The sequence below is a fragment of the Aspergillus ochraceoroseus genome (genome assembly GCF_002846915.1).
Source record: "Aspergillus ochraceoroseus IBT 24754 chromosome Unknown P175scaffold_6, whole genome shotgun sequence".
In the NCBI taxonomy this organism is placed as follows: Eukaryota; Fungi; Ascomycota; class Eurotiomycetes; order Eurotiales; family Aspergillaceae; genus Aspergillus; species Aspergillus ochraceoroseus.
In genome coordinates this window covers 1419698-1447493 of record NW_024468481.1, presented here as the reverse complement: position 1 = coordinate 1447493, position 27796 = coordinate 1419698, and the positions used below count along the sequence as shown (strand labels likewise).

General features: G+C 45.6%; 8 protein-coding genes across 8 annotated transcripts; 4 read left to right on the top strand and 4 right to left on the bottom strand.

Annotated features, from left to right (window-relative positions):
• Positions 1–1815: 1815 nt before the first annotated feature.
• P175DRAFT_0404738 (uncharacterized protein) lies at positions 1816–2088 on the bottom strand (the record flags this gene model as incomplete). Its single annotated transcript, XM_040893014.1, has 1 exon — positions 1816–2088. A coding segment is annotated over one exon (273 nt), but the record flags the coding sequence as incomplete, so codon positions are not given.
• A 2999-nt stretch (positions 2089–5087) lies between these two features.
• On the top strand, positions 5088–6455 carry P175DRAFT_0494630 (uncharacterized protein; the record flags this gene model as incomplete). Its single annotated transcript, XM_040896023.1, has 3 exons — positions 5088–5270; positions 5359–5552; positions 5606–6455. 3 exons carry the CDS (start codon positions 5088–5090, stop codon positions 6453–6455), a joined length of 1227 nt encoding a protein of 408 aa, XP_040750896.1.
• An 824-nt stretch (positions 6456–7279) lies between these two features.
• On the bottom strand, positions 7280–13826 carry P175DRAFT_0510754 (uncharacterized protein; the record flags this gene model as incomplete). Its single annotated transcript, XM_040898537.1, has 8 exons — positions 7280–9506; positions 9570–9625; positions 10051–10105; positions 10545–10997; positions 11073–11790; positions 11856–12004; positions 12689–13494; positions 13572–13826. The coding sequence occupies 8 exons, from the start codon at positions 13824–13826 to the stop codon at positions 7280–7282; spliced, it is 4719 nt and encodes a 1572-aa protein (XP_040750895.1).
• A 302-nt stretch (positions 13827–14128) lies between these two features.
• dph1 (2-(3-amino-3-carboxypropyl)histidine synthase) lies at positions 14129–15501 on the top strand (the record flags this gene model as incomplete). The annotated part of the gene is made up of 2 exons (XM_040898536.1): positions 14129–14270; positions 14342–15501. The coding sequence occupies 2 exons, from the start codon at positions 14129–14131 to the stop codon at positions 15499–15501; spliced, it is 1302 nt and encodes a 433-aa protein (XP_040750894.1).
• A 78-nt stretch (positions 15502–15579) lies between these two features.
• P175DRAFT_0503035 (uncharacterized protein) lies at positions 15580–18539 on the bottom strand. Its single transcript, XM_040897535.1, has one exon. It carries the CDS (start codon positions 18455–18457, stop codon positions 15734–15736), a length of 2724 nt encoding a protein of 907 aa, XP_040750893.1. The 5' UTR covers positions 18458–18539; the 3' UTR covers positions 15580–15733.
• Positions 18540–20407: 1868 nt separating this feature from the next.
• P175DRAFT_0510751 (uncharacterized protein) lies at positions 20408–21043 on the top strand (the record flags this gene model as incomplete). The annotated part of the gene is made up of 4 exons (XM_040898535.1): positions 20408–20454; positions 20522–20611; positions 20717–20871; positions 20934–21043. The coding sequence occupies 4 exons, from the start codon at positions 20408–20410 to the stop codon at positions 21041–21043; spliced, it is 402 nt and encodes a 133-aa protein (XP_040750892.1).
• A 1334-nt stretch (positions 21044–22377) lies between these two features.
• Positions 22378–26072, top strand: P175DRAFT_0533931 (uncharacterized protein; the record flags this gene model as incomplete). Its single annotated transcript, XM_040900093.1, has 9 exons — positions 22378–22501; positions 22608–22623; positions 22760–22782; positions 22851–22968; positions 23037–23136; positions 23194–24631; positions 24677–24773; positions 24826–25611; positions 25727–26072. 9 exons carry the CDS (start codon positions 22378–22380, stop codon positions 26070–26072), a joined length of 3048 nt encoding a protein of 1015 aa, XP_040750891.1.
• Positions 26073–26595: 523 nt separating this feature from the next.
• On the bottom strand, positions 26596–27636 carry P175DRAFT_0441824 (F1F0 ATP synthase subunit 5; the record flags this gene model as incomplete). Its single annotated transcript, XM_040894090.1, has 4 exons — positions 26596–26709; positions 26799–26888; positions 26955–27269; positions 27469–27636. 4 exons carry the CDS (start codon positions 27634–27636, stop codon positions 26596–26598), a joined length of 687 nt encoding a protein of 228 aa, XP_040750890.1.
• Between the last annotated feature and the right edge of the window lie 160 nt (positions 27637–27796).

Here is a 27796-nt window from a genome sequence, read left to right as displayed (position 1 = left end):
TATTTAAACTATATTATCCTTAATTCTATTATAGCTCTTCAAGCTATATCCTGTCTATTACCTAATACTTACTATTCTACTATTCTGTCTGGTTAGCTCCTAGTTAATGAATATCTGAATCCGACTCTGCCCCCTGACATAAGATAAATAATCTAAATAATAAAATTATTAATAATATAACTTATAAATTTCTTAACTAAATCTATAATTAGGGATAGTTTAGGTTATTTTAATATATTAGTAATAATTATACCTAAGATAGGAGCTATATAATATTATAGAGAGTAAGTAAGTAATAAATATAGCTAATAATAGGGTATATATTCAGGCTATCTATATATAGGTATAATAGGTAAAGATTAGATTAGGATAAGGATATAGCTTAAAGAGCTATAATAAGATTAGGGGTAATATAGCTTAAATATAGGAGTAGAGGTAGATAGTCAGGGCAGAATCTAACCAGATAGGTACACAGCTACGCCATGACAATTATCTTAATATTATTTTAGAAAATAGCTAGACTAGTATTTTTTAAGCTTTTATTTATTTATTTTTTTTATAAAATTATATAATATTTTATAAAATATAAAAAAATCTTATTTAATAAATTTATTAATATATCTTATAAGTTCTTTTTTATATTAGTTATTAAGAGCTTGCTATTACTTATATTAGTAGTCTTTTAAATATACAATCCTATAGTAATATCTTAATAATATTAATTACTTAATATTAAATTATTTTGTAATTTTAGTATAGTTAATTAAAATATCTAGTTCTAAGGAATTAATTACTTCTAATACTACTTTAATTAGAGTTATATTAAATAAGATATATGAAGTTAAAAATTACTATCTAGAAAGTTAGTGAGGGGCAAAATATGCATAAGATAGGGCCATGCATCAGGTGATCACTAACTGTATAATATTAAGATATAAGTTTAGATAGTATAATTATATTAAGAGTTAATAGGTAGCTACAGGATCAAGCTATATACAGGCTTATAAACAAGACATAGCTTAAAGAGCTATATAAGATAGTGGTTAGAGACAGAATTATAACCAGTTATGGGTCACGTGGCAATGTGGTTAGGGCAGGCAGAATAACAATAGGCTGGCACTGTGACACCTAGCAATCAATTGCCTTAGCACTAGTGTACCTAGGCACGCCGTGACACTGGCCTATAACAAAATCTATTATCTAAAATATTAATCTAGTATTACTTATAATACTTTCTTTAAAAAGATTAAATATTCTCTACTAATGTATTCTAATTATAATATTTAGGGCTATACTAGAACTAGATATCCTATATATTTAAATAATTAGTTTTGATAAAATTATATGTGTTTTGGTGGTTAGAGATAGCTTTAAAGTTTTCAACCATTAGTAGAATTGGTGGGGTGTCTTAGTGACTGGTGAAATACATTAGGATAAATGAATGTTTATTGCCAAGTCAGTTAACTCTCTGGAAAGTATAACAAAGTTTTCTGGTGATTTAGCTCTTATCCATATTTTGTCCAGATAGACACGAACCAGCTAATGAAAGGAAAGAAACCAGTATTTCTCTGTTATTCATAAACATTGTATTCTGATGGCTAGGTGCAGGCTAGGTACTATTCCGTAATGTTTTAGGGAATGGTGTACCTTGATGCCAAACCCTTAAAATATCATACTTCTCCGGCCAAAAATCAATCGTTTAATGCGTTGAAGAGCACCATTCAACTGCGATAGGGGGTTACTCCACCACCTCTGCATTGCATTGGCTGCCTGCCTCGATGATGCCGTGTCTAGAATTGCTGCGTGCCTCGATGATGCCGTGTCTAGAATTGCTGCGTGCCTCGATGATGCCGTGTCTGGAATTGCTGCGTGCCTCGATGATGCCGTGTCTGGAATTGCTGCGTGCCTCAATGATGCCGTGTCTGGAATTGCTGCGTGCCTCGATGATGCCGTGTCTAGAATTGCTGCGTGCCTCGATGATGCCGTGTCTGGAATTGCTGCGTGCCTCGATGATGCCGTGTCTGGAATTGCTGCGTGCCTCAATGATGCCGTGTCTGGAATTGCTGCGTGCCTCGATGATGCCGTGTCTAGAATTGCTGCGTGCCTCGATGATGCCGTGTCTAGAATTGCTGCGTGCCTCGATGATGCCGTGTCTAGAATTGCTGCGTGCCTCGATGATGCCATTGCTGGGTTGCTCCACAACCTCTACATTGCATTGGCTGTCTGCCCCGATGATACCGTATCTGGATTTGCTGCGTGCCTCGATGATGCCATTGCTGCCCTGCTCAGGGAGCAATGGCAGTGCACCGACAAGACCACAAAATAAAATAAAATAGTATTTCATGATTGTAGATAATGGTGGACAGAATTTAATAAAATAGGAACTTGTTGACACAGCAAGAGTGAATTATTGAAAGCTATTCTATTCAGGACAGGTACAGGTTTATATACCCTTCAAGCTTGAGATAATAGTATTAGAGTTTCCAAATATTAATTATAAAGAATTTTTCAATGCATTATATGGTTCTATCATAGAAGTGAAACACTTCTAATCAGATATTCCTATTTCAAGACAATTCCCATATAGTTGAAACCAGAAATACTTAAGTCCTTGGGACCAGGTAGATTTGGCTGACCTATCAAACTATACAAATAATAAACTGAGTTACTTGTGCTTGGGAGTATATCCCTACCTATATGTTAGCTGGAGACTATAATTATGATATAAAGCTATATCTCATACTAGCTTCAACTTTATCTGGGACAGATGATCTAGAGATCTGCATTGGAACCATATCTCGTATTCGGTTCCTATGTTTTTTTGACTGGAGTTACATGATCTAGAATCTGTATTAGAACCATATCTCGTATTCGGTTTCAGTATTTCTTTGGCTGGAGATAGATAGGAATGTTATTTTAGATCTACAGATATATTTTAAAAGACTAAAACTAGATTTTATTATATTATTTTATAGAGTTTTTATAATTTAGTCTAGATAAAAATATTCTTTATAGAAAAGAAATACTTGAAATATTACTAGAGTAAGCCTACTATTAATTTTCTAGTTTTAACAAGCTTGTATGTATTAGACTAGATTGTAGATACTTGATAGAATATAGGTAAAGTAGCTAAAGTTATATTACATTATTGTAATAGATTAATTTTAGTTGAAATCACTGCTTGAACATACTAGATAGCAGCCATTAACCCTAATCATTTGGGTTATTTTCTACAGCTGTATAGACTATAGAGGGATTTTGCACCCAGCTTCCCATCACCTGAAGGAAGACCTGAAAGGGCATGGTTAAACTTTATTAGTTAACCACTAGTAAAAATAAACATCCACTTTTTGTAAAACACTTATAAATTATAATAATGAATAATCAGGTAAATCCTGTAATATCATGCCTACCCATACCACGCGATTTTTTTTGGCCATGCCTACTAATATTATGGGGTTTAAATCAGGCGTGGGGTTGATAACCACCTTAGTAGGGTTGGCGAGGACATGGGAATAGCTTCAAGATAGCCATATTAGGGAGTTATTGATCCTGGAGGTGGTTTAGGTTGTAGAGGGCTAAAAACTTGTCTTGAAATTAGTAGTAGGGAGATATCTTAATAGTGAAGTTATATATTTGTAATTATATATAAATTGGCTGAGAGAGCTAACGTTAGGTTTAGGATATTATATAACTAATACTAAACCTCTTTCACTACAAATTTAACTTGGTATTCCCGATTCAGTCTTCCTTCAAAGTGAAGAAATTTCTTCCACCTAAAGGAAGTAATGATTCCAATATAGAATATGAAGCCGGAGGCACTTCCTAATTAGGATGTGAGATCTTGGCAAAGTGGGGCGATCTAACCCGATTCATGCTTCCTTCAGGTTGTTGGAAGCTTGCAAAATCCCTCTATTATGGGCCTATCCCATAATAAAAATATAATTGAAGGTTAGATAACTTGAAATCTAAATTAAAAATTTTGATTTCAATCTCTTTAATATATATAATACTTTCTATATTAATAAATATTAATCTTCTTGTCACGGCGTGCACTAGGTGCACTGGTGCCAAGGCAATTGACGACTATGTATATTGTATATAAGGTGGGATTCGGCAGATCAGACTATCAGGTCTGATCATAGTGTTCTTTTGGTCCAATGGTTTAGACATGTTGCCTGAATCACATACTCTTACACTTCTTCTATAAATACTTATATTTTTTAGATTAATAATATCAAATTATATTTAAAGTAATTAAATATAGACTTATGTGAAACTTTATTAATTAGTAAAAAAGGGGTCTAGACTACTAAATATAGTATAATATTTTGTCAATTATGTATTAGAGATACTTATATGGATTTTCTTTTTTTAGTTGTCTCCTAATAGCTTACTACAGTTGAATATGCACTATAGAGTAATCTATTTATTTAATAGGTTTCTTAATGTCTAATATTGTGAAATATAACTATAATTCCATTATTTCTAAGACCCTGCTAGTCCTAATCTAGTTTTTCTTCCCATAGGGTATGGGAAAAAAAGATGGGAAATATCCAAGTTATTAATAGAGAGTTAGGCAAGGTTATATTAGAATTCAAAAGTATATACTAGACATTAATATTTCCTTTCTATTCAGTCTGATTGTTGTTTTAGATATACAATAATATAATTTTAAACTAACTTGTACATTCTTTTAATATTCCTAAGAGGTTCTTAGCATAATTAATCTATAGTATTAAATAATATCAACTTACTCGATAAATTGTAACAGTTACATATTTGCAGGTTTGTTCTTATTAGTTAATTAAATTCTGATTCTACTATCAGGCCAGCAGGGTTATACATATCAAATTTGGTACTCTACACTACCAGCCCCATATGGAACCAAAAACTCCCTTGTGTCAGTGGCTACCCAGTCTTGCCAAGGTATAAAGCAATCCTCTATTGCATTTCATAGTATCATCACCTAATTTTTATAATACTCGAGTCCCAGCCATCTTACACACATCCATCTCCGGTTTTAATCGTTCTTTGATGGGTAGTCCTCCTACCTCCCCAGAATCACTAACGATTCATCCTTCATAATGATGGCTCGAATTATCCATCGTGTTACCTACATTTTAGCTACGATTTTTACAATATTTATATTTCGTTCAGTTATTCAAGCTCTAGACTATCAACCAGAAGGGGTTTCTATACATCACCCTTATCACCTGGAGCCTGAGTGGGAGTGGGCACGAAATGTTAGCATTGTATACACCTGGGTGGTAAGTAGTCAGCTACCACCTTGGCTTCTGCTTGTTCATCATCGTCATCATCATCATCATCATTAACAACCCCTCCTGACTGGAATAGAATGGATCGGATCCAAATTTCAGGTCACAGCGTAAGCGATACGGTGGAATTATAGGCGGATCGCTAGACAGGGATAATAACGAGCTTCTCTATTCCCTACGATCCCTCAACGAGTTCCTTCCATGGCACACTGGAATGGTATATATTGTGACTCCTAATCAGGCACCATACTGGTTGAACCAGTCCCATCCAAGGTAACCCTGGTTTTTGCGCTTACGTTTATGGGAAGCTGAGCGGAAGCTTTTAGGGTTCAGATTATCAATCAAAACGACTTGATCCCGCCGGAAGTCCATCCGACGTTCAATACAAATACCATTGAGCAGTTCCTCCACTACATCCCGGGGCTAAGTGAACTGTTCATACACTTCAACGACGACTACTTCTTGCATGCAAGCTGTCATCCATCGGACTTTTTTACAGGGACCAAGGGAGTGAAGATATTTCTCACAGATACTGAAGTCACCAAAAATCGTAGCAAATTGGTAACGCAGATGAACCGGGATCGAAATCCTTGGGACAAAAGTTTACTTAGAACATTTATTCTCCTGCTTGATACATACCGATTACACAATATGCCATTAAGCAACACACACCATGCTCCCTATGTTTACTCTAAACAAGTCTTTCATGAGATGCATTCAGTGTGGTTTGATGAACTTCATGAGGGATCGTGGAATAGGTTCAGAAGCGGTAATGATATTCTGATCCCAGTAAGCAGACCCAACGTTGGTCAAAATATGTTAGAAGCTTACAAGGTCCAGATTGCACATTATGGCTTTACCATTCAACAGGGATGGAGCTGCTGCAAACTTGCAAATGAGATCGTGACGGGCAGCGATGGCACCATCAAGTATGTTGAGTTTACATCAAATACGACAGAAAATGCAATCAAGATTGCAACCTTGAGGCAGAACAGGAATCTCAAAATGTTCAATATAAACGACGACATGGATATAGGTGACTCTGCATCAGATGCGAGAGTGCAGCTCAATGACTTCTTGGTAAGCTGGGCTAGATCAGGCAGAGAAAATGGACTTTCAATAACCAAAGAAAACAGGACCAAGAGTACGGGCATCTTATTGGGACGTTTGAAGTGAGAACCTGAGTGAGTCTTTCATAGGCACATCGCATCATACAATATACGGGGCAATGGGCCCAGCTATTAGCCGAAACCATCGAAAGAAATCGAATGCCTAGAAAATTGGCAAACGAGGGGCATTTCTAAAATGTACTATCATGTAACAACACGCATCCTGCATTACTGAGCTATTCCACAGTACAAATGACCAACTAATGAAATCTAGAGACTATAATCCTATTATAGACGCCTATGGCCTAGGTTTGCGAATGTAGGGTTACCTTGTATCTTAAGATAGTCACGGGGATTTCTCCTCAAAAACATCAACAACAGACAGAGAAGAGCGCAAGTCCTTCTTCTGCAGCTTTTTATTACCGTTGTAGAAGATTTCCGGGTGAAGCGCCAGAGCACGCCATTGTTAGTTGCGATGGTTCATCTAGTCGTGACAATAACTTGGACAATTATTTGCGGTCTGCCTGTGCCTCTGCTTAGCGCTTGACGATCGCAGACTTTCATTAGTGATTGCAGCGCCAATTATCCGTAACTAACGGATTTAACTCCAAGTGCGCTTTAACCGGGGGTCTGTTTCGTACTTTTGGGGTAGAGTATGAACGAGTCTTTTGCCCTGGTTTCATTTCTCGGCAGCGGGCCGGGTGCTAAAATGAGTAAGAATTAAGGGAGCTTCAAAAGCCCGCAGTCAACGTCCTCCAGGCCCTAATGGGGTTGTTGATTTGTTGTCATTTCCATAATGCATGTCTGTTGGACCAAATTTCTAGTCTCATAATAACTTTGGAAGTATGTTGTTCATCATAACTCTCATGGACACGCCGGTGACGACTCCAATCATGGCGTCTGAGCTCCCTCTCCAATTCCCATTAAACCCCCTGCTAATCCATTCATGCGACGACCCAAAATATCCTCTTCACTGGCTAGGCTACACATACTGTGTTCTCTCTGACGCATACGAATCGGGCTCGCCGGATCTGAAGCATATTCTGTCATCGAGAAGATGTTGATGTTGGTCGGAGCAAGCGGTCGCCGTTTGCCTAACCCCCTGGACCGAGTTGCGCGGCCCCGCGAGATACTTCTATCCCGATCATTCAACGCTGCCTCTTCGCCATCCTGGTTAGAGTTACGGAGCCTAGTCTCCAGGGCCGATCCGTTCTGCAGCTGTTGGCAGCTTGGAGCGCTAGCGCTCCGCACCGTAGCATCCAACGGGGTCATCCTGCCGATGCTCATCTCTAATGGCTTGTCTTCATCGGCGGAGGACTCCCCCGTTAAGCTACGCTTGTGATTGCGAAGAGAATTTCGTCCAGAATCGACCTTAGAGCCTTTGGGAAGAGCGCCAGTCCCGTAAATAGAAAGGAGGGCAGATGGTGATTTTCTGACTTCAGCTATTTCGAACAAGGTTTGAATCCAAGTAGCACATCGGTTGATATGTTTCCAACTATCCGGGAAAAAACCCGCCATTTGCATGAATCCATGCGAAACTCCTGGAAGGAGGGATACCTCAACATGGTCTTTCTCGTTGAATCTCCGATGAGACTTTTCTAGGCCTAATTCCTGCCTCTCGTGGAATTGGCGGAGCTTGGCCTGTCGAAGCCTTCCAGCAAATATCACAGTGTCATCAACCAGCGGGTCTCGTTCTCCTGTAATAATGTATGTCTTGGGGAACTGCGCAAGAAGAGCTTCAGGGGCGAGAACTGGCGACAAAAGATAATCGGTGTTAAAATCGGGGCGGTTATGCGGTCCAATGTAGAGAATGATCATTGCTCGCATCAGTTCAGGTGATAATATCCTGTCATTCACGTATGAGATCATCGATGACACAGCCAACCGAGTGTGGATTTTCTTTGGCTGACTGCTAGTGAGATGAGCAGTTTGAGATACCAGGCTTTCCTGTTTGTCGTCTTCGAGGACGAGCCCTGGTGCCTCTTCTGCCCCATCCCCTGCCTCTAAGTCGGGTTCAGATGAGGAATCATGTCGAAGGTCATCGAGAGATGTCCCAGGAGTGGTGAATGGCGTCAACCTCTGATAGTCCATGTCCTTTCTTCGAATGACGTTCCGATTCGTTTGACGTGTGCTCTTTTCCTGGATTAGGGACATTTGTTCTTCAGACATCCAACTTTCTATCTTCATGTTCAGCGCCGGATAAGCCAAAACTAGTCCGTCCGGCCGTGGGAGAGCATTCCGACCCTGCCCCAGAGATGCACCGGCACTACCCGACTGAAGAGCCATCAAGGCTGTACCGACAGCAAGGTTAGCACCAGCGCTGTCGCCTGTAAGAATGACACGAGGTGGCGTGAGCCCACTCAGCCCTAAGCAGCGACCGCGTGAGGTGACAATTGAATGATAGACATCATAGCATTCATTGAGTGCATAAGGGTACGGATATTCTGGAGCCTTCTTATAGTTTAGGCTTAAAATCGGAACCTTAGTCTTTGCAGCCCAAGCAAGCAGTCGATCTTCGGAATGTCGGGGAGTCATAGAAACAAATCCGCCTCCGGGAATATCGAGGATAATACAAGTCTGATCCCGTAACGCACTCAAGGGGCCATCAAAATACAGCCACGCATTAGTGGGCTCGTGGTAGATGGACTGTCGGGGGCGAGGAATCCTGATAGCACGCGGAGGATACCGAGTAAATCGTGGACGCACCAGACTCGAAAGAGCCCAAAGATACGGGGTTGTTCCTTTGTTCCACGAAACCCGCAAGTGTTCAACTGTTAAAGTTGACCTCACACGACGAACCTTTTCATCCGCCCGCTCAGCAGCAAAAAGATAATACACAGTACAGCCCAAGGACGCGACATCCCGCAGCCATTTAGGCTTGATCTTCATGGCCGTCCAAAAGCCGGCATCCAGCGCTGTCGTGATCCATGTTGCCCGAAAAAAGGATCGAGAATAGAGGTTCGCTAGAGGTTCTGGACACTCGAGTCCCACGATCTTGGCGAAGTTACGGCAGAAATAAAGCCATAAAACTACAGAAACAGTGGTTTGCCACACACTCAGTTTCTGTGAAAGACGGGACGAGAGACCTCGAATAACGGGAGGACCGTGTTTATTTCCCCTGCAGTATATAATTTAGTGAGACCCAGGTTGACAACCTCCGTGAGACGTTGGAGCGACATACCTGAAAAGGTAAAATGACCAGAATAGAAACACAGCAAGAACCTGGACCTTACGGAACTTGGTCGATGGTCTCCCAAGAACGTGGTCTAGACGGAAATTAGCAAGACGAATGAATAATTGAGAGGACAGCAGCGTACCTATCATTTCCACGAGCCAATAAAGAAGCGATCAAATCTACGAGGATGTAACAATGATGCCCTCAGAGGCAACTTCGGAGAGTATAAAAATCTCCGCCAAACGATAGAAGGGAAAGCAACATAAAAGATATCAACAGGTAATAAAAATATAGACAACGAGGTATCCAGTGTACACAAAAGTAATAGGGGGAAAAAAACGAAGTGATAGACTGACCACATACAAGAGAATGTCAATCAATCCATCACAGACAGTACAGAAAAAGAGCACAGTCACAACGTGTCGGATATAGCTCCTCCCCACGTGAATCAGGGTACTTAACACGGAGAATGGAGGCAAGGACAGACCAGAGACAAGTAATAGAAATTACAAGAGACAATGGAGATGAAGAAGGACCAGCTTCTGTCCCATTATCCTCGATCGTCATCCATGGATGGATGATGCATCATCGCAGGAACGGAGGCATGTGAAAGTCCCCACCAAAGTATCGAGTCAGCCACTGAATTTGGTGGAGGAAGAATCCAGTGAGAAAGAGACGCGCTGCTTACAGTATCTAAAAGCGCGAGCCAGAGCTAAAAAAAGAATCTCTCCTTGAAGGAATTAAAGATGTCAGCAACAATCGGGAGCCTTGGGCTGGGGCGCTGCGCGATCACATGCAAGTCCACATTTCGACAGCGGAGGTCCTGTGACGCGACACTCCATCAGCTGTACCAGAAGGAAAATAATGGTAAATTTATTCGAATGGATTCGGTTTGTATTTCCTTATTATATCCATACCACTGTATTTCATGTTCGTCGGCAAAAATCTCGTCCATGAGAAACCTGCCAGTCGCAGAGCCACACTTCAAACATCATTCCCAGAAATCCTGCGATACAAATCCCTCCCGAATCACTGGCAGTCGTTGCCCCTAGGGAAAACTCGCGGTTTTCTGGAGAAACACGATCCCCAATTTCCGCAAACGTATTCACATACACAAGGCCGCCTAAAAGCCCCTCCCAGAAAATCACCAGGAAAACAAGGTACACACTAGGAATGAAGTCAAACAATGAATGTAGTGTCAATACTACCAAGTTGATGATCTGGAGAAACGAGGGAAGGTAGAGGTTATGCACTCGGAAAAAGGGGGTTGAGGAACGGGAGATAAAGACACCAATCTGATAAATTGCATTATAGGCCGGGTAGAAGGCGCGGAAATGAGTGAATGGCGAAGCCTCAAGTGGGAACAGTAATGTCGGAGACACGCCCTGGTTGATAGTGTATTCTGCAATGTACACTAGCAAAAGCGGCAACATACTGAAACGAGTGAGCAAATTCCAACTCAGCGCGAGATTAAGCCAAAAAAAAAAAAAAAAAAAAAAAAAAACTTACAAAGGGAAGAACAATCCTTTGACTTGTTTCAAATTCGCCGTTATGCTTTGCAGTCCCAACCCTGTTCGTGGCGGATTTACCTTGAGACTTTGAGCCGAATGGAAAGAAGAATCGAGCAACCTGTCATTCTCATCATCACCATTGTCACCGGATGTACCTTCGTTCACATTCCGCTGTTCCTCCTCAAAATCGTGATATTGCGCCTGGATCGGCGATCTAGGCAGGATTATGAAAAAGCTCACAGCCAAGACAGCGGGTAGACAAGCGGACGACAAGAGAGTTGCCCTCACGCCAAATCCGAGGGATGTGGTTGCCAGCGCATATGCTCCAGCACCTACTAGGCCAGCAGCTCCTGTTCCACTTCCCCAAGCTGCAAGGCTAAAGGGACCGTAGTAGTGTGTGAGCGAGACAAAACTCATTTCTCCAATACCACTTGACAAGCTAGCGAGAACAATCCCCGCGAGTTTAAATGAAAGCGTACTGCCATCTGTGTATTCTGGGCAAAGAGCGACCACAATCATACCCAGTACAGAAAGCAACACACATATTACAATACGCATGGAATAGGGGACGGCATGGATAAAGTAGGGTGCGACCAGTTTTGTCCCGAAGGATGGAAGCACGTCGGCGAGTAGGACGACGCCCTTTGGGACATTGGGACCGACCAAGTCCAGGGCTGCGGACAGAATAATGACATACAGTACATTGTTGATTAAACCTAGTGCCCATTTTCTTGTTAGAGACCGCGTGCTCTAAGGTAGTGTAACATAACAAAGGCCCTACCAAACAGCCAGAATGCGACGCAGACCTTAGGGTCAGCACCATGGAACACAGCAGCAATCCGTGCACGAAATCGGGCCCATGACAATGACGGGACTCCGGGGAGAGGCCACATTGATATTTCCTCTTCTAGGGGCAACAGAAGGGATGGGCTAGTAGGCTATTGCTGGTCGAATGGAGACAAGGAGCTATATACGAGAGAGGCGCTTAGATATGAAGGCAGGAATGTAGGCATGTCATCGAAGCTAGTGAAATAACATGGTAGTGACCCGAGAAAATAAGTAATTGATCGAGAGTTACATAAAGATGTCGCGTGCCGTCACTTGGCGGTGAGTCTTTTCCTCCAAGGCTATCTATGGAGTCGCTGAAGTATACCTACGTAGTCTCTCAAGCACCTAATTGGTCTCTATCGAGGAGAACATTGAGTATCTATCTATCTTACTAGTAGTTGACTCAGGGATACGTTCTACCTATTCTGAAACACAATGAGAAGTAGATGATGGACCTTTATTAGAACCACCCTGTAGAGTTTCAGTACCTACGCTCAAGTTTTTACCTACTAAGAGTTGAAACATTCTCCAGTAAAAAGTGTCTTAGCAAAGTTGATGTATGTGACCTTTAGGTAAGATATCGTATACCATATAGTGTATGGATGTAAATAATCCTTTACCCATATCACAGTTCTTCAGTGAATATGATCGTTCATTACAGCATCCTGCGGAAGGAGCAGCAAGCAGTGACTCAATATCATTACCTAGATAATATAACAAAATGGTTTGGCCCTCCAGCATTCGAAACGCCATAAGTTGTTGCCTCCTACAAATACTTAACATGACCCTTGTAGTCGTGCAAGTGTCGCTTTCCCTGCCCTACTTTCATTGGATCGGCCAAGCTCACCACTAATCCAGGAGCCGATTTTTGACATCTCTTCGAGGTTAATACCGGTATGCATCCCTAGGCTGTGGATGGTGTGAACAATATCTTCAGTTGCCACATTTCCCGTTGCGCCCTTGGAGTATGGGCAGCCACCAAGCCCACCAACGCTGCTGTCGAAAATCCGGATCCCATGTTCCAATCCCACAATCGTATTTACCAGAGCTTGGCCATATGTGTCATGGAAGTGGAGTGCTAGATCCGTATTTGCGATCCCCGCCGCGTTCAAAGCTTGCAGGAGCTCCAGAGTGCGCGGCGCAGTTCCCATGCCGGTTGTGTCTGCCACGGACACTTCATCGGCACCCATTTCCAGTAAAGTAGCCGTAATCTCCGCTACTTTGGATGGTGAAACATCAGGCCCTTCATATGGACAGCCCAGGGCAACAGAAACATATCCTCGAACCCGAATATCCTTGGTCTTAGCCAACGCGACAATAGGGCGAATGCGATCCAACGATTCCTGTACAGTACAGTTGGTATTAGCCTTGGAGAAGGCCTCAGTAGCGGCAGCGAAGAGAGAAATCTCTGTGGTTGTTGCAGGCTTTAATGAAGACTCGGTTGTCGCCGTGGGAACATCGGCAGAATCCATGACCTTGATCAGATTCTCCAGACCCCTCACGTTGGGAACAAGATAGTTGTAAGCAATAGTATCATGAGACTGCGGCGGGTTTTGTAAGAGCTCTTCACATATCTCTGCAGTACTAGCCATCTATCCAACAACCAGCCGTCAGCACATCCAAGATCGCCGGCACTGTGGGTAGAGGCGGGAGGAAATGCGAGCATTACCTGAGGAACCCATTTTGCAGGCACAAATGAACCGGCCTCAATTGTCGTCACACCCGTTTTAGCGAGCCTCTGAATGAGCTCGAGCTTTGTTTCGAGCGGTATAGACTTCTTCTCGTTCTGAAGTCCATCTCGTGGTCCAACTTCGACGATGCGGACGTGGTCCGAAGTTAACCGCGCCTCTGTCGCAAAGCGGCGTTTGCAAGGAACTGCTCTCAGAACAGAAAAGAGACCCAATCTAGGTCTAAAGTTAATCATGATGGTAATTTATGAAACAAATCTCAAGAAAGGATAAGAAAACCACGCCAGAAATCTCAGCACATGAGAATGCCAGGGGAGGCAAGAAATCAGACCATGAAGCCCGCATTGTCCGGCGGTAGAAATGCGGAGAAGCCCAGATTTACAGGCAGCGACCCCACCTGACCTTTTTTGCCTTAGTCAGACACGACGAGGGGAAGAAAGAAAAAAAAGGAATTTATCCCACCAAGACCGAAGTACATATATCCACCGCCCACTTTGGAGTCGTAATCAACGACATTGTCAATAATTCAGAGACAAGAATGGATGCTCCGTCTGAGAATTCACCGGTGAACACCCCTCTACGGCAACCTAAGAAAAGATTCGTCGGTAGACGCACTGCAGATGCCCAGGCCCAAGCGTCACCAAGCGTACAGGATGTCGAGTCCACAAGCATTCAGAAAGGTAAGTCGAGGAACTACGAACAACGAGCACACGGACAAAAAGAAAACACTAACACCTCAAACTCCATCTAGCAGCCTCAAGAAGAACCCCCAGAACTCTAAACCAAGTGCCTCCTGAGATCCTCGAAGATCCCGATATCCAAGCCGCGATCGATCTCCTCCCTAGGAACTATTCCTTCGAGATCCCCAAGACCATCCACCGAATACGCACCTCTGGAGCCAAGAGAATCGCGCTGCAATTCCCGGAAGGCTTGCTGCTCTTCGCTACCACTATCTCCGATATCCTCACCCAGTTCTGCCCCGGAACCGAAACCCTGATCATGGGGGACGTCACGTACGGGGCCTGCTGTATTGACGACTATACTGCTCGCGCTCTGGGCTGCGACCTCCTGGTCCACTACGCCCACAGCTGCCTCATCCCTGTGGACGTCACCCAGATCAAAACCCTCTACATCTTCGTGGACATCAGCATCGACACGTCACACCTGATCGCCACCCTTGAGCGCAACTTCCAAGCCGGCAAAACAATCGCTACCGTCGGCACAATCCAGTTCAACGCCACTCTCCACGGTCTCAAACCCGTCCTTGAACGCGCAGGCTTCAAGGTCATCATCCCTCAGATCACCCCGCTATCAAAGGGCGAAATCCTAGGCTGTACCTCCCCGCAACTCGCAGCCGACGAAATCGACATCCTCCTCTACCTCGGCGACGGCCGCTTCCACCTCGAATCAGCCATGATCCATAACCCCAGCATCCCGGCCTACCGGTACGACCCTTATTCGCGCACACTCTCCCGGGAAACCTACTCGCACGACGAAATGCACACCCTCCGCCGCGACGCAATCAACAACGCCAAATCCGCCAAGAAATGGGGCATCATTCTCGGCTCCCTCGGTCGACAGGGAAACCCAAATACCATGGCTATGATTGAGAATCATCTCCGGGAACGCGGGATCCCAATCGTCAACCTTCTCCTGAGCGAGATTTTCCCGGGCAAACTAGCGTCCATGTCTGACGTGGAGTGCTGGGTGCAGATAGCCTGTCCCCGGTTGAGTATTGATTGGGGCTACGCATTTCCACGGCCACTTTTGACGCCTTACGAGGCGCTTATTGCATTGGGAGTTAGAGAGAGTTGGGAGACCACGCATAACGGCGTCTACCCGATGGACTTTTACGCGAAGGATGGCCTGGGGAGGACCAAGCCAGTTCAGGCGGTTTCGGGAACTGCGTGAGTCTTGAGGAATCCATGCCCGCCCGCCCCCATCTCCCTTCGCCTTCTAGAAAGGTTAAGGGAAGAGGGTGAACAGAAAAGTACAGTGTACTTACAGATACGAAGTATATGACCCCAAGAACAGACCAAAAATAGACTTGGAAAATAATTCTTGGAAAAAGCTTTTCCTTCATTTTAATATTACATAGCAGTATTCTTTCATTCATCACAGCAGTGAGCATCTCATTTCATCATCATCCCTTAAAGTCATCGGCACTGTCCGTGTTAGGATCGCTGGCACTACCTCTTCGAAGAGATAGAATGCTCTTGGTGGCCAGCTCGTCTGCGGTGCGTTCAGCAGCCCGCCACCGAGTGACCGCCTGCTCCACGTCCTCGAACATTTCCAGTGTGTCTTTGATGATTCCTCCCTCCTCGGGCTCAGGAGCATAGGATCGTCTAGATTCCGTGTCTCCAATCATCGGGAAGGCGGGACCAAACCCACGTTGAGGAACAGGATTGAACATGACCGCATTAGCGAACATGCGGATCAATTCCTTCTCCAGCTGCGCGGAATTGACAATTGCTCTGGGCGGAATGACATCCTCCGTTTTCTGCAACATCATGACAGCGTTCTTCGAAGGTGTACCTACGTTGGGGGCCGGGGATTCGCCATCCGCAACAGGTGTGTTTGCGGCCTCTGTCGCGGCAGTCAAAGCCTTGCTGCCCTGATGGATGGAGGACTTGATGGATTTTAGGTCCTGCGGTCGGTAGATGAGATCTCGATACCCAGGCGCATCGCGTTCTGTCAGTGGCTTCGTGAAGATAGATGCGTGCTTGTGAGTCGTTACATCATTCATTATTGGAGCACCAGTTCTTGGGAAGTTACGCGTGCACAATACATACGGCGTGGATTGATTCGGATCGACGCGGCCCATCTGGCTGGGCTCCGCTTGGGGCGGTTCCGGCTCTGGGGCCTCACTAACAGCGCGTTTGCGTTTTGGTCGCCCTCGGCCGGGTCGTTCTTCCCAAGTTGGGGCAGCTTTTCGTCCTGCAGAAGTCCGTTCGGGTTCGGCATCTACAATTCCAGCTGGAGTTCCGGGCATTTCATGCTTAATATTTCCCGACTCAGTGGCAGATTCTTCTTCTCGAGATACGACTGACCGTCCTCGACTCCTTGACGAAGTGGTACTTCTATCGCGTTTCTTTCCAGTTTGTCCCGTCGCCTTCTCTCCTTTCTTCTTCGATTCGCCTTTCTGATCGATATCTGCGGCCTTTTCTCTACCCCGTCCTAGGCCCTTTCCTTCATTCCGTCGCTTTCGCCGGCGTGGTCCGGGCTCTTCCGGGGTGCCCTCGCGCGATCCGAACGGCGATGAAGCTCTCTCGCTAATAGGACTTACATCTTCCGGTCGAGGTCGATCGGGCGATCCAGGGGAATGTAGCAAGGTCAGACGCGGGGTTTGTTTCCAAGGGGTGAGAGAACCAGGTGTCTCAATAGATAGGCGCGGCGGCCGTGAGACCCCTTGCCCTGTGACTGGAGGGCCCTGAGGCACACCTATGGGTGTTTGATACCCAGAAACAGGACCAAGAGGCGTTGAAACCGGAAACGCCGAGGGTGTTGGTTGCGGTGTAGACGGAACCGCCACAAGTTGAGCGCCTTGTGGAGCCTTATTCTCGGGCTTCAGAACCTGCTGAGGAAACGTGGATTGAGCAGACCGAGCATGACTTCCTAGTTGCGGAACTAGAAACGAGGGAGGGGCTTGAGGTGTTTGAGGCTCGTTCAACGACCATTGCTGAAAACTTGCCTGTGGAGGGAGACGCTGGGCTGTCGGTGGAGGTGCAGCATTGGCCTTCTTTGCTACGGTCTTCGCACTCGGAGAAGCTTTCGGCGCGGTGGCAGAGGTAACCGGTATATTGATAGGCTGTTGACTCTGTAAGGGTGTGCCTACTGAGGGAGGAGCTAGGCTGGGACCAAGGGCCGGCGCAGTAGGTGGCAGTTTCTGGGACTGGATAGGCGGGACACCAATAGCTCCTTGTTGCACCGGGGCGTTTCGAGGAGCTATTTTTGGTTGCTGAGGTGTTGAAATCGCGTTCCCATTGGCTGGCGTTGCTGGTTGAGTTGGTTGAGGACGAAGTGCTGGTTGTGCTTGAAGCGGCGATAGCGGTATTGGCTGTGGTTTCTGCTGCAGTATTTGTGGTTGGGGTTGGGGCTGTAACATCTTGGTAGGGGCCTTTTGCGGTTGTGTAGGTTGTTGCTGTTGCTGTTGAACAGGCTGTGTTGGTAGCTGTTTGGTATTATTCAAATCCATGCCCTGGGGTTTCAACTGAGGTTGTATTGCCGCAGAACTCGACACAGGTTGAACAGGGACCTGTTTAGGAGGCTGCCGCTCCACCTGGTTCTCATTCGTGTCCAAATCCATCGGTTCCGGTACAGGCTCACGCTTAGCAGGGTAAACCGAGACCGGTGTAGGCGTTGGCTCTACAGTTTTCACTGCAGAACCTTCGCGGTCCTCCTTCTGTAATCGCTCGATCTCGTCTCTGATTTCCTTAAATCGCTTCTCTTCGTTTCTAATCTCCTTCGTAACCAACTCCTTGTATCTGGCATATAAATGCCCGACCAACCCCGGAACGAACCCAGTATTATTCAAAGTCTTCTCCGACAACCCTTCAGGTCGAGGGCTCGAGATCTTGCGCTTCTTGGGATTACTAGGGCTGGTGGGCTCCACGCGATGGCCATTCGGTTCGAGGGTTGCGACAACGCCAGTCGATTCAACGCCATCGCGCATCAACGTCGTATACAGGTCCTCCAGGGCCTCCGGAGAGAGCCTATGGGCGTCGAAAGCAACATTGTCGCGAACGAACTGGTTGTTGCGCAGGAGGTCGGAGATGGAGATGAAATTGGCTGGTCGTGTGTCTAGGACGGCGAGGGATTGAAAGAAGAGAAGGGATTCAAAGGGAGTGTAAGCCGACAGAGGAGGCATCCCCCATTGCCTGCGCGATCGGCCACTGGGGGAGGGAGGATGAAGAATGGGGGCCACGGTGATAGGGAAAAAAAAAAAAAAAAAAAAAAAAAAGAGTGCGCAAGGAAAATGGCCCGAAGAGGACCTCACAAGCACAAGTGAAGACTGCGTAAAAGTGATGATGATGCCAATACTAATTGATTGGTTCTTGGGAAGGAAGGAGAACGCGGTGATCGGGATACGGATGGCGGCTTAGACCATGAACGCAGCTGATGAAAGGGGGAAAGAGAAAAAAAAAAAATTGGGAAATGATCTGGACGGCACACGGACAAACTCGAATTCAGAGTAATCTTGGAGGGAGAAAATCAGGGGAAAAATAGGATAATTAGGAGAAGAGTCGACAAATGATGTAGAGCAATAAACATGGATATTAATCGGGGAGTAAGAGTCGGAATATGGGGGGGGGGAAGAGGGAAATGAAACGGGAGGACGAGGACGAGAAGGACAACTTTTTGGATTGGGAGACAGACAGATTTGCCCAGTTTTTTTTTTTTTTTTTTTTTTTCCCTTTTTTTTCTTCCTCCCTCTTTTTTTTTCTTTTTTTTCTTTTGCGACCCGGTTGGATCACGTGAAAGTTAATCGCCAAGACTCGAGGCATGACGGGACTGTAAGGTAACCAATGGCCGTACTGTATGGTAACCCTTTTACCTGGGAGCTATGCAACATGACGCCACCAAGGTTGCCCGGGTATTTTGTGTTGTGCATAAAACAAACCATTAGATGGAGTTAATAAAAAGAGGAGAAATAAGTAGAATATTTATAAGAATATTTTAGTCCATCTATATGTATAAAAGAGAAATATACTCCCCAGGAAGTGATCCATAGTCTTTCAGGTTGAGCGAAAGAGCGTAATATGATACTGTATATTACAGCACCCCACGTTGTCAAGGGGTTGCCAGTCATGGATTTACTCGGTAATTTAATTCCCCTTTCTTTGTTGCGGTTGCGTTTGCGTAATTCCTGATAGTCACAGTCAGGGTTCAGAGTTATAAGCATCTAGTACTCCATAGCCTGGTGGAATATCAAGTTCTAAAGAGGGAGTACTCCTCTTATATAGGTAGATATTTTTCTATACTCCATTTTCAGTTCAACAGCTCCAGACAACTTGGAAGTATACTGTTCAGTGTTTAGGAGCTCAAAGCTTTTGATTGTTATGGAGTCCTACCAGTGGAGAGGAGAAGAGAGGCTACTATTTATTATCCAACCAGTGAGCCTTGGATCAACTACTAGTAGCAATGTTATTACTCCATATTTACTCAGTAGGTATAGTTAACTGTTATAGATGACCCTTTTTCTACACTCTCGCCCTCCTTTTTCTCCTCTTCTTTTCGAACTCAACCCATCCCTATCTCCTACGTACCTGCTCTAGTCCATCTAGTTGGCTTTTAATCTTAATTTCTCTCCCCCTTTTCAGCTGGTCACTGGCATTCCTCCGATCTTGCAAGGCCCCTGTCAATCAATCCCATCGATAACCACAGCTAAACTAAAAACTGGTCCTGCTCCTGGCCCATCCTGAATACTTAGTGCGACAAGGCTTTTTCTATCTTTCCCGATTCCCTCATTTCCGTTAAACGTTTCCCCCTCCTTGGGCCTCCTTGGAATAATAGACTTTCAGCTGGTCCTGATATTCTGTCACATAACCTTTTTTTTTAATTCTTCAAGCTTCGTCGATACTACTCGGGGTTCTTTCCCATACTTAACAATAGAAACAACACCACTCCCCAGGAACTGCAACTGGTGATACCCACTCAACTGCCTCTCTGGGACCCCCCCCCCCCCCCCTCCGGGAACTGCTTCGTCTCTCAGAATCCGGTCGCAACAACCGATCTCTTTAAATTTTTTTTTCTTTTCAAGATTCCCCCATCGCTTGATACCCCTAACAATATCACTGCACCGAAATCATTAATCAATATGTCCGACGCTGACCAAGGTTGGAAGCCAAACCGTCGGCCGCAATCGTTCGTACCCCTGGCTCTCGCCATCCCCATACTAGCAAGTTAGTGTTAACCAAGCTTGACTCGACAGGACCATGGCGCAGGCCTTCTCTACCGCGCTGGACAGCGCGTTTTCACTTGATTCAGATGTCGATTATCTATCGCAGACTATTGATCAAAAGTAAGTGGACCTTCATCCCTCAGTGTTGTCCCGCTCTTGTCATATCCACTATGTCTACTGTAAACATGGAAACAACAAGGAGGCAGGGCTAACGTCACCTTCTAGGAAGTTTCAGATGATTATCCAGAACCGAGAACTAGAGGAACTCCAGGTCAAAATTCGAGATGCTGAAAAGCGTTTAAAAGCACGGCAATCTTTAATCCTGGATGGAAGCAGCCGACCTGCTGACGCGCAGCAAGAGGGTGGATATCAATCCACAGGTAAGAAGTGCCCAACCCCGCCAACAATCATCTGGAAGCTCATGTAACACTGTTCGTTTTAGAATCAGCTTCATCGGCAACATCCCCAACGGACATGGCAGGCCAGTACTCCAGCGGCGATGAACAACGACCGCAGGACAGAGAGGACCGGGAGCAGGGCCGCCACTCTTGACTGAATGTCACAGGTCAGGACTGGTTGGCTTCGGTAAAATGATTGAATTTGAGATGGAGTCTCTAGTGGATTGAAGCATAGCTTGTCCTGGTCTTGATCTCTCCTTTCTGGCAAGTACGTCTGAAGAGAAATGAGTTCTGTTGGTTCGTTCTCCCGTCATCGTCGCTGAGAGTCGCATTACTCGAAGATTCGACGGTCTCGGGCGCTTATTTGGTTTTGATCCCACATCTGGTGTATCCTGGCGCCTGTAGCATTTGTTGGCGTATTTGACCTGATCAGTGTATGCAAATGTCCTGTCACGACTATGCCGGCCAGGATCGCTCGGTTTGCTTTTGCTGTGGCATAATATATTATTGTTATCGTCATCGTCATTTAGATAGTGCTTCGTGCTGGCCTCAGTCATTTATATATTAATATCTTTGTTCTTCTGACTTCGGGGCAGAGAGACGGAAAGTGAAGACATCAATCACCCCGCGAGTCACCAAGGTATATATATACATAAGATACTGGCATTCATTTGTTAAAACCTATCTATATATTTTTGTCTCGGATTTGTCTATTTTCAGGCTAAGCTTGCACAAAAACCGGCTCACCGATGCAGAATCCAAGAGACTCCCTTCATTTCAGATACCTACTCTGATGTCACACTTCAATCATGAGTCTTTTTTATTCTCGGGGGATTCTGATAAAAACGAAAATGTCAAGAGGTGGAAAGCTATTAATTATGTATAGTTATATATAAGATCAACTTTGATGTAGTAATAAACTTCAAAATAATTTGTACAGTGTGAATAATAGCAAAGATATTTTAAATAATGCTTATTCAAGCCGGAATCAGGGGTTTGCGAAGCGGCCAAATGGAGTCAAGCGGGAGTCATGTATTTATTAGATTGAAGATTGAGCTTACGATGGAGAGAGAATTGGAGAGAAGATGAGATATCTACCTTTAAGTACGCCAATATTAAACCACGTATTTCCCTACAAATTACCGCTCCATGAGGCCAGTCAGTTAAAGAGATCGATCAGTTATACAGCTAATCTACGATGATGTCAGTCTACTGGAATGCTTTCTCCCTACTCCGTACTCCACCTCTATGCAGATTCAATGGCCCAGACCTCCACGATACGATGCCTTCTAAATCCTTTTGAAAGCCGCTTTTGATAAGCCCCGCACCATGTCCGAGTCCGAGTCTCTGAGTTGTACTGCATCCATCGCTATCTAGACAATTGGGACCTCAAAACTCTCTTTCCTTCTCTTCACCTCCACCCTCCTCTCCTCTCCTCTCCCTCTCTCTTACTTTTTATCACCCCGTCTCGCTCCCATTGTCGCAACCATGGTCCTTATAGACAGGCATACCTACATCTCCTCCGAGGAAAAACGATTGAAAGAGGACCGCGATCGTGTCAAGTACTGGAAAAAATGGGGACCCTATGTGGCAGAGAGACAATGGGCTACTGGTATGTCTCTCCCATCTCAACTCGACCATTTGCGTTCTTTTTTCTATCAGTCATGATAGAATGGTGAAGTTTCTGAGCTAATGGGATGTTTTTGGATTCCCTGCAGTTCGCGAGGATTATTCGTGAGTCTCCTCCTCCCCCCCCCCTTTTTTTTTAATTTTTTTTTTCTTCAATTAATCCCCATTTCTTTTTCTTTCGTGCAGCATCTGCTGTGAGGACGATGTTATTTTATGTGCTAACCTAACATCGTGATTGTAGTGACAACGGAGATGCTTGGAGCTGTAAGCCGATCCCCCCGTCTCTCCCTGCCTATATGGACCGGCGCGGGGCTTTTGCTGATCGATCGTAGACTTCTCCCACGACCATGCCCGATCGAGAACCTATCGCTGGGGTGAAGATGGAATCGCCGGTGTATCCGACACCCATGGTTTACAAAATATTGCTTTTGCATTCTGGAATGGGAAAGAGTACGTTTTGCTGGGAGGTTACCTAGACGTGAAAACATGGCCGCTTTCTAATTTCGAATTACCAATAGCGATTTTCTGAAAGAACGACTATTCGGCTTATCGAATCCCCAGGGAAATCATGGCGAGAGTGTCAAAGAGGTTCACTTTCACCTGGATAATACCCCCACGGTAAGTATATTCTCCCCTCTTAAGTATCGACCCCTTCTGACAGCTTTGCGCCCGGAGCACTCGTACATGAAATTCCTTTACAAATATCCCCAGAAAAAGTTCCCTTACCAGGATTTGATTGATGAAAACGCTCGACGGGGAAAAGAAGACCGCGAGTATCAGATCCTCGACACCGGTGTGTTCGGCGAGGACCGATACTGGGATATCTTCATTGAGACCGCCAAGCATGATGAGGATGAAGAAGAACTCTCATTTCGTGTAATAGCCTACAACAGAGGCCCCGAGCCTGCTCCTTTACATATTATTCCTCATGTCTGGTTTCGAAACACCTGGTCTTGGGGGTATAAGGGCCAGGAAGAAAAGCCCTCCATTGAGCAAGTCTCCCCGCTCACAGCCAAGACCACTCATGAGAAATTAGGAGAGCGATTTGTCCGCTTTGCTCCTTCACCAGCCACCGGGGACGCCCCGGAAGACGTCAGACCACAAATGATGTTTACTGAGAATGAGACAAACAATGAGCTAATGTGGAAAACCGAAAACAAGCAGCCTTACGTGAAGGACGCTTTCCATCGTCGCATAGTTGACCAGGAGAAAGATGCCGTCAACCCCGCCAATAAGGGCACAAAATTTGCCGCTTGGTATACTTTTGAGCAAGTCCCTCCTGGGGAATGCGCTGTCGTCCGTTTCATGCTGTCTCGAAAACACGAGGATATTGTGAATGAGGAGACGCTGGATGAGATTGTTGAGCAGCGTAGAGCCGACGCCGACGATTTCTATTATCAAATTAGTCCTTTGCCAATGAGCGATGATCTGCGAAACATTCAACGGCAGGCATTTGCTGGATTGATGTGGACGAAACAGTATTACCACTTTGTCTGGGACCAGTGGGCCAACGGGGATCCTGCAATGGTCGCACCCCCCCCAGGTAGGAAGAACATTCGCAACGCGCAATGGAAACATCTGTACATGGATGATATTCTCTCGATGCCGGATTCTTGGGAATACCCCTTTTTTGCGGCTTGGGACACTGCCTTCCACTGTATTCCTTTAGCGATGATTGACCCCGACTTTGCAAAGCGCCAGTTGGATGTGCTCACCCGTGAGTGGTATATGCATCCAAACGGCCAACTGGCGGCGTACGAATGGAACTTTGGCGATGTCAACCCACCGGTCCATGCATGGGCCGTTTTCAGAGTGTTCAAGATCGAGCGGAAGATGTACGGTCGACAGGATCTTGATTTCCTAGAGAGAGTATTCCAGAAACTGCTCCTAAATTTCACATGGTGGGTAAACCGAAAGGACTTTGATGGGAAGAATGTTTTCGAAGGAGGATTCCTTGGGCTCGATAACATTGGGCTCTTTAACCGCTCGGAACCTCTTCCTACAGGTGGAGTCTTGGAACAGGCCGACAGTACGGGTTGGATGGCTTTCTATTGTTTGTGCATGCTCAACATTGCTCTTGAACTTGCCAAACATCGACGAATCTATGAAGACAGTACGTAGTCCTACGATTCCAGTTGATTTTGCTAACAGGGTCTAGTTGCTTCGAAATTCTTCGAGCATTTTATTCTTATCAGTGATGCTATGACGTTCAGGTCTGGAGGACAAGAGACCTCTCTCTGGAACGAGGAAGATGGGTATGTTTGGCTCCGTTGCCCACTCCACGACATCAATTCCTGACGCACGCAGATTCTACTACGATGCCATCTCATACGGTGAACCATGGACCCAACAGCTTCCCGTGCGATCACTAGTCGGGTTGATCCCATTGTACGCCGTACTGACCCTCGAGCCCGAACTAATCAACAAATTCCCTTCCTTCAAGCGACGGCTAAACTGGTTCATCGAGAACCGACAAGACGTAGCGGAGCGGAATATCGCTAGCATGAAGCGCCGTGGAAAAGGGGAGCGTCTCCTCCTCGCCCTGGTGAGCAGAGACCGCCTCGAAAAGATCCTGAAGCGCATGCTAGATGAGACCGAATTCCTCTCTGAGCATGGAATCCGATCTATGTCCAAATACCACGAAACCCATCCCTACTCTATGGAAGTCAACGGCCAGACGTTCGGGGTAAGCTACGTCCCCGGTGATTCAGATAGCGGTCTCTTCGGTGGCAACAGCAACTGGCGTGGCCCTGTCTGGCTGTGCGTAAACTTCCTGCTCGTCGAATCCCTGCTCCGGTTCTACATGTTCTACGGAGACTCCTTCCAGGTCGAATGCCCAACGGGATCAGGAGAATACATGCATCTCGGCCAAGTCGCAGAAGAAATCCAACATCGATTGCAGCATATATTTGCACGTAATGACGAGGGCCGTCGAGCAACGCACGACGGATCCGACCTTCTCGATTTCGACGACCACTGGAAAGACTACGTATGGTTCCACGAGTTCTTTGACGGCGACACTGGACGCGGTCTGGGCGCATCCCACCAGTGCGGTTGGACCGGGTTAATCGCAAAAGTCATCCATGATACAGGGTATGTCTCGTCCCCTCTCTCTCTGTTTCCCTTTTCCCTTCCACTCTAATCTACCAAATCACCACCTACGCTTCTCTCTAACCAAAAAAAAAAAAAAAAAAATTTAATCACACAGCGTCAACTGCCGTCTCCCACAAACACCCCGCTCCCCCTTCGCAGCAGCAGGCCACTACTTCGATGACATCTTCACCCGCTCCATTCACTCCCGCGGCAGTAGCAGTGGCAGACCACACATCCGTCGCTCGTCAACGAGCCGCTCAATCGGCAACAGAAGCGACCTGGAATCCGCATTTACAGGCGAGACTCCTGCAGATGAGGAAGAAAAGTCCGAGCGTGGCTTCGAGAACCACATGTCGCATTATGTGGAGAGTCAGTTACAGCGGGTGCGGAGTCAGGTGTCTATGGGGGCTTATGAGGATGAGTTCGAGGCGCAAGCGGATGGAGTGTCGAATGGGCATTAGAAAAAAGAAGTTTTTTATTCTTGATTTATTTTGGTTTATTTTCTTTGGTTGCTCTCCTTTCACTTGTGTAGTTGGGATATGATGATGTTATATGTTTGTACGTAGAGTATATAGTAGATTAGAATAGAGCAGACTTACAGACAGGCATACATAAATACATACATACATACATACATACACACACACACACACTACCACTTTCTTCCTTTTTTTCTTTGTTTATTTCCTTCTCCACTCTAAAGATCCAACCATGCCCCGAACTCTAAAAGAATAAGATATGTATAGAAATAGAAACTCAATTCTGTCTATCTCTTCAGAACTAGAGTCAAGCTATTTTCTATTCAAACAAGGTAGCGGTAACGGTAGCGGATAGTGTGGTAGGGTACAGGAGATATATAGGAGAGAGAAAAAGAAAAGAGAAACAAAGGGGGAAAAAAAAAAAGAAAAGGTAAAGAACAAAGATAATGTTAGCTAATGGTACTGCGTAGATAATGTAGTAGTAGTAGTAGTTTTAAGTGTTAATTTACAAAGCATCGGTGAGGGCCTTGTTGAGCTTAGCGATCTTGGAGGAGACGCTCAGGTCAATGGTGCGGTCACCGATTTCGACAACAAGGCCGCCAACAATGTCGGGGTTGACCTATATATTTCATTAGAGTTTCACTCTTATGTTTTTTTTATGTGTGTTTTTTACTGTGGTATGAGAGAGACTTGAGCAACAGGGCTTACCTTGGAGACGATCTTGAGCTTCTTGCCCTGGCTGAACTCGGACTTGGCAACGGCCTTCTCGAGACGGGTGAGGGTCTTGTTGTCAAGTTCCTAAATTCGGTCAATAAATTTCTTTCGCAGTCTCAAAATAGACAAGGAGGAGAAGAGAGGAAGTACCTGGGCGCTGGTGATAGTCAGCTCAATCTCACCACGGTGAGCGCTCATAAGAGTGCCGAACTTCTCGCAAACACCGTCGAGGAGACCGAGACGGTTGTTCTCAGCCAGGGTAGCGAGGAAGTTCTTGAGGATATCGGCCTTGTCGGCGCCCGCAACCTTCTGGAGTTCAGCGACGATCTGCTGCTTGTCGCTGGCGGTCAGGGTAGGGGTGGAGAGGATGTTGATGAGCTTGGGGTCGGCCTTGAGGGCGGCACCGAGGTTAATGAGGGCCTTGGAGGTAGCGTCAAGGGCGGAAGACTTGGCGGAGGCAGTGTACTACATTCAATGAATTGCATTAGATTTTTTTTCCCCTCTCTCTTCTCTTTGAATTGTCAAGTTCGGCGGTAGATGCGTGTTCGTGTTTTTGTTTTCAATGTTTTCATTGACGATATTGAAGGGTTTTCGGCTCAACGGAGTCTGCGCCCTACAGGGACGGGAAAATCGCAATTGGGAGAAAAGAAAGGCTATATCATACCAGAGCAGTGGCATAGGTACCGTCAACGCCGAACAAGGAGACAGGAGGCTTGACATCCTGGGTAGCGGTGGCATAGGTTCTCAGGCCGTTGATGGCAGCGGTGCGAGGAACGGAGAACTGCTGGGCGGAGGCACGGAGGCCGGCACGGGCAAGGCGAGCGGAGAGCATGATGATGGTGTTGGTGTGGGAGACGGGGACCTCGAGGGGAGAGGAGGAAGGTAGAGGCGTGGAATTGGACGCGAGAGGACGAGGGTCGTAGAGACTCAAGAGGGGTGCAGAGATGATGCCGTTCAAGGATGAGGTCCAACTTCTCCCGGCCACGGTCACG

Coding starts and splice junctions, on each gene's coding strand:
- P175DRAFT_0503035 (XM_040897535.1), bottom strand. CDS start 18,457: ATGCCTCCTCTGTCGGCTTACACTCCCTTTGAATCCCTTCTCTTCTTT.